The sequence below is a fragment of the Procambarus clarkii genome, chromosome 71 (genome assembly GCF_040958095.1).
Source record: "Procambarus clarkii isolate CNS0578487 chromosome 71, FALCON_Pclarkii_2.0, whole genome shotgun sequence".
In the NCBI taxonomy this organism is placed as follows: domain Eukaryota; kingdom Metazoa; phylum Arthropoda; class Malacostraca; order Decapoda; family Cambaridae; genus Procambarus; species Procambarus clarkii.
The window spans coordinates 11,700,478-11,713,096 of NC_091220.1; the positions used below are offsets into that span (position 1 = coordinate 11,700,478).

Genomic DNA, 12,619 nt, shown 5'->3' on the forward strand with positions numbered 1-12,619 from the left:
CCGACCAGGCAGCAAGGTAGCCCGTGATGAACACGACCAGACCCGCCAGGTACTTGAGCAGGTCGCGGTCACGGATGACGTAGCGATGTGCCTTCCTTGTGCGGTAGTCGACCAGGTTCCTGCCAGTACACCAGTCACAGGATCAGTTAACAGGGAGTCACAGGAGTACATACAACACCTGTACAGGTTGCTGGAGGCTTCTGCCACAGTACACACTTCTCGTAAACTTAACAGTAACCAACAAACATCATCAAGGTGTTGTTGCTGTGAGGGGCTGCTGTGGTGACTGCTGGCCGGGTCTGCTCACTGTATAACACTGAAACAACCACCAAGCGCTTATGGTTTAATACATGCTAGCTTCTAATATATACACACACACTATATAGGAGGTATACCCCCCCCCTACACTCTTCCCCCCCCCCTAGCACCCCTTTCCCTCCCCACTCTTCTCCTGCCCAGCCTCCCCCTCCCCTCGTCCTCCCCCTGCCCACCCCTCGTCCTCCCCTGCCCACCCCTCGTCCTCCCCCTGCCCACCCCTCGTCCTCCCCACACGTCTTTCAATAGTTACTAATACTTATTAGATCATTTAAGTTGGGCTTACCCAGACCAGCCAATTTCCCCTACAGTTTTGGGTAAGGCTGACCCCAAGCATCCTGCCTCCAACGTTGAACAGAAACACACACAAACGGGCAGACATATATTAAGGGTGGGTAGCCGGCATTGCCCGGGTCTGCTTGTCTCTAGTCTATTCATCCATCCATCAATGTCTAAAACTATCCATATATAGAGAGGAAGAATACCCGGCGGTGCCCGGGTTCCTCCTACAATGTATAAGCATACAAACTAGCCAGTAATTAACCTTCACCTCCTCCCACTCCGAGGAGGAGGAGGGAGAGACGCCACTCTAGAGTGCTTGCACCACAAGAGCCGTTATAGGGCCGTTTATGGCTCAACACGTGTCGAAGAGGTGCTGAGTGAACAATTCAACACAAAGTGTGAGCACATAGACCATAACAAAGTGAATGAGTGATAAATAAGACGGACCAATCAGGGCCAGTCATGACGCCAGCTCCCTGGGTGGTGCTGGGGTAAACATGGCGGCCGGCGGGAAGGAGCGCCAAGTCTACCAGAGGCTGGACCTGGCCTCCGCTCTCCTCCACGAACTAACTGGCCAGATTGTGACTGTTGTTATTAATGTGGCACTAATTTGATATATGTGCATGACTCTACACATTTGTCCCACACAAGAGCATCCGTCATAAACAGCAGCAAAACCTCAATACAATGTACGTGTTGAATTTTGTATTATATTAATTCATGTATTAATAAAGTCTGATATCTTTGAATATTAAGAATCCCTAACTTAGTATCTTAGGCTATTAAGATTCTTATCGTCTTCTGATTAGCTAAAATGTAAATTATTGCTGTTCTATGACGTTATTTGTCAAAGTCTAAAGGACTGAATCAGTACCTCGCTGCATTGAATAAATTCATAAAGTATTTATCTGAGGAGTTTTCCTGAAGTTGGTACAAGCGGCGTCACCAAACTGGTCCACTCACGGAGGCTCCACTACCTGTGGCCTGGTGGACCAAACTCTCACAAGTCAAGCCTGGCCTCGAGCCGGGCTTGGGCAGTAGAAGAACTCCCAGAACCCCATCAACCAGGTATATGTGGGCCTGCGGGCCGCTCCAAGCAACAGCCTGGTGGACCAAACTCTCACAAGTCAAGTCTGGCCTCGGGCCGGGCTTGGGGAGTAGAACAACTCCCAGAACCCCATCAACCAGGTATATGTGGGCCTGCGGGCCGCTCCAAGCAACAGCCTGGTGGACCAAACTCTCACAAGTCAAGTCTGGCCTCGAGCCGGGCTTGGGCAGTAGAAGAACTCCCAGAACCCCATCAACCAGGTATATGTGGGCCTGCGGGCCGCTCCAAGCAACAGCCTGGTGGACCAAACTCTCACAAGTCAAGTCTGGCCTCGGGCCGGGCTTGGGGAGTAGAACAACTCCCAGAACCCCATCAACCAGGTATATGTGGGCCTGCGGGCCGCTCCAAGCAACAGCCTGGTGGACCAAACTCTCACAAGTCAAGCCTGGCCTCGGGCCGGGCTTGGGGAGTAGAAGAACTCCCAGAACCCCATCAACCAGGTATATGTGGGCCTGCGGGCCGCTCCAAGCAACAGCCTGGTGGACCAAACTCTCACAAGTCAAGCCTGGCCTCGAGCCGGGCTTGGGCAGTAGAAGAACTCCCAGAACCCCATCAACCAGGTATATGTGGGCCTGCGGGCCGCTCCAAGCAACAGCCTGGTGGACCAAACTCTCACAAGTCAAGCCTGGCCTCGAGCCGGGCTTGGGGAGTAGAACAACTCCCAGAACCCCATCAACCAGGTATATGTGGGCCTGCGGGCCGCTCCAAGCAACAGCCTGGTGGACCAAACTTTCACAAGTCAAGTCTGGCCTCGGGCCGGGCTTGGGGAGTAGAACAACTCCCAGAACCCCATCAACCAGGTATATGTGGGCCTGTGGGCCGCTCCAAGCAACAGCCTGGTGGACCAAACTCTCACAAGTCAAGCCTGGCCTCGGGCCGGGCTTGGGGAGTAGAAGAACTCCCAGAACCCCATCAACCAGGTATATGTGGGCCTGCGGGCCGCTCCAAGCAACAGCCTGGTGGACCAACCTCTCACAAGTCAAGCCTGGCCTCGAGCCGGGCTTGGGGAGTAGAACAACTCCCAGAACCCCATCAACCAGATATATGTGGGCCTGCGGGCCGCTCCAAGCAACAGCCTGGTGGACCAAACTCTCACAAGTCAAGTCTGGCCTCGGGCCGGGCTTGGGGAGTAGAACAACTCCCAGAACCCCATCAACCGGGTATATGTGGGCCTGCGGGCCGCTCCAAGCAACAGCCTGGTGGACCAAACTCTCACAAGTCAAGCCTGGCCTCGGGCCGGGCTTGGGGAGTAGAACAACTCCCAGAACCCCATCAACCGGGTATATGTGGGCCTGCGGGCCGCTCCAAGCAACAGCCTGGTGGACCAAACTCTCACAAGTCAAGTCTGGCCTCGAGCCGGGCTTGGGCAGTAGAACAACTCCCAGAACCCCATCAACCAGGTATATGTGGGCCTGCGGGCCGCTCCAAGCAACAGCCTGGTGGACCAAACTCTCACAAGTCAAGTCTGGCCTCGAGCCGGGCTTGGGGAGTAGAAGAACTCCCAGAACCCCATCAACCAGGTATATGTGGGCCTGCGGGCCGCTCCAAGCAACAGCCTGGTGGACCAAACTCTCACAAGTCAAGTCTGGCCTCGAGCCGGGCTTGGGGAGTAGAACAACTCCCAGAACCCCATCAACCAGGTATATGTGGGCCTGCGGGCCGCTCCAAGCAACAGCCTGGTGGACCAAACTCTCACAAGTCAAGCCTGGCCTCGGGCCGGGCTTGGGCAGTAGAACAACTCCCAGAACCCCATCAACCAGGTATATGTGGGCCTGCGGGCCGCTCCAAGCAACAGCCTGGTGGACCAAACTCTCACAAGTCAAGCCTGGCCTCGGGCCGGGCTTGGGGAGTAGAACAACTCCCAGAACCCCATCAACCAGGTATATGTGGGCCTGCGGGCCGCTCCAAGCAACAGCCTGGTGGACCAAACTCTCACAAGTCAAGCCTGGCCTCGGGCCGGGCTTGGGGAGTAGAACAACTCCCAGAACCCCATCAACCGGGTATATGTGGGCCTGCGGGCCGCTCCAAGCAACAGCCTGGTGGACCAAACTCTCACAAGTCAAGTCTGGCCTCGAGCCGGGCTTGGGCAGTAGAACAACTCCCAGAACCCCATCAACCAGGTATATGTGGGCCTGCGGGCCGCTCCAAGCAACAGCCTGGTGGACCAAACTCTCACAAGTCAAGTCTGGCCTCGAGCCGGGCTTGGGGAGTAGAAGAACTCCCAGAACCCCATCAACCAGGTATATGTGGGCCTGCGGGCCGCTCCAAGCAACAGCCTGGTGGACCAAACTCTCACAAGTCAAGTCTGGCCTCGAGCCGGGCTTGGGGAGTAGAACAACTCCCAGAACCCCATCAACCAGGTATATGTGGGCCTGCGGGCCGCTCCAAGCAACAGCCTGGTGGACCAAACTCTCACAAGTCAAGCCTGGCCTCGGGCCGGGCTTGGGCAGTAGAACAACTCCCAGAACCCCATCAACCAGGTATATGTGGGCCTGCGGGCCGCTCCAAGCAACAGCCTGGTGGACCAAACTCTCACAAGTCAAGCCTGGCCTCGGGCCGGGCTTGGGGAGTAGAACAACTCCCAGAACCCCATCAACCAGGTATATGTGGGCCTGCGGGCCGCTCCAAGCAACAGCCTGGTGGACCAAACTCTCACAAGTCAAGCCTGGCCTCGGGCCGGGCTTGGGGAGTAGAACAACTCCCAGAACCCCATCAACCAGGTATATGTGGGCCTGCGGGCCGCTCCAAGCAACAGCCTGGTGGACCAAACTCTCACAAGTCAAGTCTGGCCTCGGGCCGGGCTTGGGGAGTAGAAGAACTCCCAGAACCCCATCAACCAGGTATATGTGGGCCTGCGGGCCGCTCCAAGCAACAGCCTGGTGGACCAAACTCTCACAAGTCAAGTCTGGCCTCGGGCCGGGCTTGGGGGAGTAGAAGAACTCCCAGAACCCCATCAACCAGGTATATGTGGGCCTGCGGGCCGCTCCAAGCAACAGCCTGGTGGAACAAACTCTCACAAGTCAAGCCTGGCCTCGGGCCGGGCTTGGGGAGTAGAAGAACTCCCAGAACCCCATCAACCAGGTATATGTGGGCCTGCGGGCCGCTCCAAGCAACAGCCTGGTGGACCAAACTCTCACAAGTCAAGTCTGGCCTCGAGCCGGGCTTGGGCAGTAGAACAACTCCCAGAACCCCATCAACCAGGTATATGTGGGCCTGCGGGCCGCTCCAAGCAACAGCCTGGTGGACCAAACTCTCACAAGTCAAGTCTGGCCTCGAGCCGGGCTTGGGGAGTAGAAGAACTCCCAGAACCCCATCAACCAGGTATATGTGGGCCTGCGGGCCGCTCCAAGCAACAGCCTGGTGGACCAAACTCTCACAAGTCAAGTCTGGCCTCGAGCCGGGCTTGGGGAGTAGAACAACTCCCAGAACCCCATCAACCAGGTATATGTGGGCCTGCGGGCCGCTCCAAGCAACAGCCTGGTGGACCAAACTCTCACAAGTCAAGCCTGGCCTCGGGCCGGGCTTGGGCAGTAGAACAACTCCCAGAACCCCATCAACCAGGTATATGTGGGCCTGCGGGCCGCTCCAAGCAACAGCCTGGTGGACCAAACTCTCACAAGTCAAGCCTGGCCTCGGGCCGGGCTTGGGGAGTAGAACAACTCCCAGAACCCCATCAACCAGGTATATGTGGGCCTGCGGGCCGCTCCAAGCAACAGCCTGGTGGACCAAACTCTCACAAGTCAAGCCTGGCCTCGGGCCGGGCTTGGGGAGTAGAACAACTCCCAGAACCCCATCAACCGGGTATATGTGGGCCTGCGGGCCGCTCCAAGCAACAGCCTGGTGGACCAAACTCTCACAAGTCAAGTCTGGCCTCGAGCCGGGCTTGGGCAGTAGAACAACTCCCAGAACCCCATCAACCAGGTATATGTGGGCCTGCGGGCCGCTCCAAGCAACAGCCTGGTGGACCAAACTCTCACAAGTCAAGTCTGGCCTCGAGCCGGGCTTGGGGAGTAGAAGAACTCCCAGAACCCCATCAACCAGGTATATGTGGGCCTGCGGGCCGCTCCAAGCAACAGCCTGGTGGACCAAACTCTCACAAGTCAAGTCTGGCCTCGAGCCGGGCTTGGGGAGTAGAACAACTCCCAGAACCCCATCAACCAGGTATATGTGGGCCTGCGGGCCGCTCCAAGCAACAGCCTGGTGGACCAAACTCTCACAAGTCAAGCCTGGCCTCGGGCCGGGCTTGGGCAGTAGAACAACTCCCAGAACCCCATCAACCAGGTATATGTGGGCCTGCGGGCCGCTCCAAGCAACAGCCTGGTGGACCAAACTCTCACAAGTCAAGCCTGGCCTCGGGCCGGGCTTGGGGAGTAGAACAACTCCCAGAACCCCATCAACCAGGTATATGTGGGCCTGCGGGCCGCTCCAAGCAACAGCCTGGTGGACCAAACTCTCACAAGTCAAGCCTGGCCTCGGGCCGGGCTTGGGGAGTAGAACAACTCCCAGAACCCCATCAACCAGGTATATGTGGGCCTGCGGGCCGCTCCAAGCAACAGCCTGGTGGACCAAACTCTCACAAGTCAAGTCTGGCCTCGGGCCGGGCTTGGGGAGTAGAAGAACTCCCAGAACCCCATCAACCAGGTATATGTGGGCCTGCGGGCCGCTCCAAGCAACAGCCTGGTGGACCAAACTCTCACAAGTCAAGCCTGGCCTCGGGCCGGGCTTGGTGAGTAGAAGAACTCCCAGAACCCCATCAACCAGGTATATGTGGGCCTGCGGGCCGCTCCAAGCAACAGCCTGGTGGACCAAACTCTCACAAGTCAAGTCTGGCCTCGGGCCGGACTTGGGGAGTAGAACAACTCCCAGAACCCCATCAACCTGGTATATGTGGGCCTGTGGGCCGCTCCAAGCAACAGCCTGGTGGACCAAACTCTCACAAGTCGAGCCTGGCCTCGGGCCGGGCTTGGGGAGTAGAACAACTCCCAGAACCCCATCAACCAGGTATATGTGGGCCTGCGGGCCGCTCCAAGCAACAGCCTGGTGGACCAAACTCTCACAAGTCAAGCCTGGCCTCGGGCCGGGCTTGGGGAGTAGAAGAACTCCCAGAACCTCATCAACCAGGTATATGTGGGCCTGCGGGCCGCTCCAAGCAACAGCCTGGTGGACCAAACTCTCACAAGTCAAGCCTGGCCTCGGGCCGGGCTTGGGCAGTAGAACAACTCCCAGAACCCCATCAACCAGGTATATGTGGGCCTGCGGGCCGCTCCAAGCAACAGCCTGGTGGACCAAACTCTCACAAGTCAAGCCTGGCCTCGGGCCGGGCTTGGGCAGTAGAACAACTCCCAGAACCCCATCAACCAGGTATATGTGGGCCTGCGGGCCGCTCCAAGCAACAGCCTGGTGGACCAAACTCTCACAAGTCAAGCCTGGCCTCGGGCCGGGCTTGGGCAGTAGAACAACTCCCAGAACCCCATCAACCAGGTATATGTGGGCCTGCGGGCCGCTCCAAGCAACAGCCTGGTGGACCAAACTCTCACAAGTCAAGCCTGGCCTCCAGCCGGGCTTGGGGAGTAGAACAACTCCCAGAACCCCATCAACCAGGTATATGTGGGCCTGCGGGCCACTCCAAGCAACAGCCTGGTGGACCAAACTCTCACAAGTCAAGCCTGGCCTCGGGCCGGGCTTGGGCAGTAGAACAACTCCCAGAACCCCATCAACCAGGTATATGTGGGCCTGCGGGCCGCTCCAAGCAACAGCCTGGTGGACCAAACTCTCACAAGTCAAGCCTGGCCTCGAGCCGGGCTTGGGGAGTAGAACAACTCCCAGAACCCCATCAACCAGGTATATGTGGGCCTGCGGGCCGCTCCAAGCAACAGCCTGGTGGACCAAACTCTCACAAGTCAAGCCTGGCCTCGGGCCGGGCTTGGGGAGTAGAACAACTCCCAGAACCCCATCAACCAGGTATATGTGGGCCTGCGGGCCGCTCCAAGCAACAGCCTGGTGGACCAAACTGTCACAAGTCAAGCCTGGCCTCGGGCCGGGCTTGGGCAGTAGAACAACTCCCAGAACCCCATCAACCAGGTATATGTGGGCCTGCGGGCCGCTCCAAGCAACAGCCTGGTGGACCAAACTCTCACAAGTCAAGCCTGGCCTCGGGCCGGGCTTGGGCAGTAGAACAACTCCCAGAACCCCATCAACCAGGTATATGTGGGCCTGCGGGCCGCTCCAAGCAACAGCCTGGTGGACCAAACTCTCACAAGTCAAGCCTGGCCTCGGGCCGGGCTTGGGCAGTAGAACAACTCCCAGAACCCCATCAACCAGGTATATGTGGGCCTGCGGGCCGCTCCAAGCAACAGCCTGGTGGACCAAACTCTCACAAGTCAAGCCTGGCCTCGAGCCGGGCTTGGGGAGTAGAACAACTCCCAGAACCCCATCAACCAGGTATCAACCAGGTATCACCAGAAACTACTCTTCGGGAATCAGCTATAAGCTGCGGATGGCTTATTGTGTATTGATTCAGTAACATTGTTCTCATATTAAATATAATAAGTAGATGTTATATAGTAGTAGACGTCGCGGCTAGACTTGATTGTTGCCACGGAGGCGGCTAGTTTATTGTGCACCCCATACCCATCCTGTGAGCGGTAGCGCAAAAAGCATTACAGAGGGGCACAAAAGGTCTTTATCAGACCTCATCTTAGATTATTACATCAACAATTTCATCTATCCTTCACACCTTATAGTTACAATGTCAGCTAGTTACAGAGAAAGTGCTATTACAAGAGCTACATATTTACAGTAAGTCATTATACATTAATGGTAGGTCTTATCGCTAATACATAATAGTTTGACCAATGGGGATATTACAGAGTCATAGGGGAGCTTCTGTTTATTATTAGTCTTCACAATACACTACTTGTTTCTTAATCTCATATGTCGTTCATCTACTGGAAGCAAAATGTGGATACAGTGCAAGGATTTCAGGTAATTTATGCATGGTAATAAGATAGGTTGCCATATCATACAGAGTGAGCTTAGATTTATCTCTAAATGGCTCAATTTTACTACAATCCAAGATATAGTGTTCGAGTGTGTGTCCCTGTCTTTGTCCACCCACTTTACACTTTACTTCATCTAGATCCCTATACAAGCCGAACTGCCAGAGATACTTGTAGCCAAGTCTTATACGAGCTGTGACAACATCTGTTAGTCTACTGACTTTGTTACTTGCCCCATACACATGATTTACTTCACACATTTCATTGTGATGAACAATGGACCTGCTAGTTCCAGTTTGCACAGTTCTACTTTCTTCAAATCCATCCAGGAGTTCTCGTCTAATGACACTTTTAAGGGACCTATTTGATAACTCAAGATTCCGTTCAATACTGTCTTTATTTACTGCAGCCTTAGCAAGGGCGTCAACTTTGTCATGTTCCTGCAGGCCAATGTGAGAAGGAATCCACAACATTTTTATATTTACCCTCTTGCTAAGTATTCTTATATATCTACGTCTAGCTTCCAAGACAAGCACGTTATTACTTGATTGCAAACTGTTTATTGCTCGTAGTGAGGAAAGGGAGTCGGAAATAACTAAGCTGTCTACTTCAGTGTTGTCAATAATTTTGAGTGCTACCAGTATCGCTAGCTGGACTTGTGATCCTGTGGTCCTGGGTTTGATCCCAGGCGCCGGCGAGAAACAATAGGCAGAGTTTCTTTCACCCTATGCTCCTGTTACCTAGCAGTAAAATAGGTACCTGGGTGTTAGTCAACTGTCACGGGCTGCTTCCTGGGGGTGGAGGCCTGGTCGAAGACTGGGCTGCGGGGACACTAAAATCCCCGAAATCATCTCAAGATAACCTCAAGATAACCAACTCGGCTTGCATTGTGGATGCCCAGTTACTAATTCGGATATTCGTATGAATTGTGCTGCCATCGGGCTGATGAGCAATAACAGCACTTCCTGCCCTCCCTGTAGCTGTATTGAGTGATCCGTCAGTGTATATGGTCTGTGCAATGTTGTTTTCAGCTTGTATATTGTGAATGTGTTCTATGGTGCTTAATTTAGCAGCAAGCTGAGCATGAGGGTTGCTTGTGATTAGTTTCTTGGTGGGGTATGCAGGGGTCAGGATGTCAAAAGGTACTATCTGCCAGGGTGGAAGGAAGTGCTGTACTCTTTCATCTGTATATACATCGTGCAGTCCCATCATTTTAATATGAGTGGCTGTTCTTTGAATCCATTTAGACTCGCTGGTTCCATTTCGTATGTGTTCTAACAGTGCAACTGACACAATGTTGTTTTTGTTATCACGCAGCAGCTTTAGTCCCATCATAAGATTAATTTCAAATATTCTGTATCGAAAGCTAAGTATATTTAATTCTTTCCGCATGTTGAGAACTTTGGTAGTTATAGGAGAGCCAAGTATAATTCTGAGTGCTTCATTTTGCATTTTTTCCTGTTTTTCCTAACATTGGTCCTCCGTCCCGGGTTCCTCTTCTCACGCCGGTCAACTGCCCCTTCTTTATAAACCCCTCCCTTCCCTCTTACCCTTCCCCATCTCCCCTGCCTTGTCACTTCCCTACCTGTCTACCACCTCTTCCCTTTCATAAAATATATTATTATGGATTAATAATTTCTTATTTCTTATATACATCAATGATCTGCCTAATGTCTCTAACATTCTGAAACCTATTTTGTTTGCTGATGATACTACTCTCATCTACTCCAACCCCAACCCACATACACTAAATAATGTTGTTAATAATGAACTAAAAAAGTCCACTTATGGATGTCAACCAACAAACTAACACTTAACATAGAAAAGACTTACTACATCTTATTTGGAAGCAAATCATCGAATGCAATTCAGCTACAGATAGACAACATTAACATCAGTAATAAAAATGATGGCAAGTTTCTTGGCCTATTCCTAGACAAGAGACTCAACTTCAGCACCCACATTCAACACATAACTAAGAAAGTCTCTAAGACAGTTGGTATACTCTCCAAAATCAGATATTATCTTCCTACCTCTGCTCTCATCTCACTATATTATGCACTAATCTATCCCTATCTTAATTATGGTATCTGTGCATGGGGTTCAACCACTGCAAACTACCTCAAGTCCATCATCACCCAGCAAAAATCTGCTATCAGAATAATAACAAATTCTGCTTTCAGGCAACACACAGCTCCCTTGTTTAACTCCCTAAACATGCTAAACATAATCTCACTCCACAAATTCTCTTGTGTCAACTACATTTACAAAACCCTGTTCTTAAATGTAAATCCTGCTCTGAAACTCTCCCTGGACAGATGTAATTGGACCCATTATCACCACACCAGAAATAAATATCTCTTTGATATCCCCAGAGTTAAACTTAATCTGTGTAAACACTCTATGCAAATAAAGGGACCCAGTTTATGGAATTCTCTCCCTAGTGAACTGAAAAGTTGTCAAACTGTTTCCTTACTCAAAATTAAAACCCAAAAGTACCTAATTTCATCTTCATAGTTTCCTACACTTGGCCGACCAGGGAGGCGGTCCACCACCGCCCCTCACCAGCCCCGCTCAACACCGCCCCTCACCAGCCCCGCCCCTCACCAGCCCCGCTCAACACCGCCCCTCACCAGCCCCGCTCAACACCGCCCCTCACTGACCTGTAGAGCTTGAGGACGAGGGCGCCGTAGAAGAGAGCGAAGCCCACCTCCCTACACCAGGGCTCCAGCATGCACAGCAGCGCCGTCGGCTCCACCACTCTCAGGAACACCTGTAACATGGCCAGGCTAGGTCAAGGGGGTGAGGGAGGGGCTGAGGCTATGGTCAGGGGGGGTGAGGGAGGGGCTGAGGCTCAGGTTAGGGGGGTGAGGGGGGGCTGAGGCTCAGGTCAGGGGGTGAGGGAGGGCTGAGGCTCAGGTCAGGGGGGGTGAGGGAGGGGCTGAGGCTCAGGTCAGGGGGGGGTGAGGGAGGGGGCTGAGGCTCAGGTCAGGGGGGTGAGGGGGGGCTGAGGCTCAGGTCAGGGGGGTGAGGGAGGGGCTGAGGCTCAGGTCAGGGGGGGTCAGGGAGGGGGCTGAGGCTCAGGTCAGGGGGGTGAGGGAGGGGCTGAGGCTCAGGTCAGGGGGGGGTGAGGGAGGGGGCTGAGGCTCAGGTCAGGGGGGGTGAGGGAGGGGCTGAGGCTCAGGTCAGGGGGGTGAGGGAGGGGGCTGAGGCTCAGGTCAGGGGGGGTGAGGGAGGGGCTGAGGCTCAGGTCAGGGGGGTGAGGGAGGGGGCTGAGGCTCAGGTCAGGGGGGTGAGGGGTGAGGGAGGGGGGGCTGAGGCTCAGGTCAGGGGGGTGAGGTGAGAGGTATGAGGCAGGAGACCAGAGGGCACAATACTCACAGTACAGTAGATGACGACGGCTCCCAGCAACACCATCTCCAGCATGGTCCACAGTGAGGCGGCGATCACCTGTAACAGTGTCACCGTTACTCTCTCACTCTCACACACACACTCTCACCCCCCCCCCTCCCCCCACAGTAAGCCCGAGGCAGCAGTAGGTCAAGCAGTATAAGAGGCCCAGGGTGTCTGCCACAGCAGACGGTGAGTGGTGCTAAGTCTGCTCCCACCCTCCACCCCACACACTCGCACCTTGATAGAGTGCCCAACACTGCCTCTAAGTCGTGACATCATATTCACAAATATTTAAGTCAGAGTTGTTATCCTGAGTTGTTATCCTGAGTTGTTATCCTGAGTTATCCTGAGTTGTTATCCTGTGGTGTTATGTCTGTGGGACTGGAGGGAGGCAACTATCAGGGGAAGGCGCCAAGCCATTACCAATATATAGCACTGGGAAGGGGTCAGGATAAGGATTTGGGATGGGACGGGGGGAAAGGAATGTTGACTTGTGGACGGTCGGGGATTGAACGCCGACCTG

The 12,619-nt window shown here is 54.1% G+C and overlaps 1 protein-coding gene across 4 annotated transcripts in view; it reads right to left on the bottom strand.

Annotated features, from left to right (window-relative positions):
• LOC123745534 (G-protein coupled receptor 158 smog) overlaps positions 1 to 12,619 on the bottom strand; it is a 108,585-nt gene that overhangs the window by 29,990 nt on the left and 65,976 nt on the right. For all 4 annotated transcript variants that reach the window (XM_069312007.1, XM_069312009.1, XM_069312006.1 and 1 more), the window contains exons 7-9: positions 12,085 to 12,153; positions 11,367 to 11,476; positions 1 to 119 (exon numbers count right to left, since the gene is read on the bottom strand). The exon at positions 1 to 119 is cut by the window's left edge and continues 117 nt beyond it. In XM_069312007.1, the coding sequence (XP_069168108.1) occupies positions 1 to 119; positions 11,367 to 11,476; positions 12,085 to 12,153 (298 nt within the window). The remainder of the gene's footprint in view (positions 120 to 11,366; positions 11,477 to 12,084; positions 12,154 to 12,619) is intronic.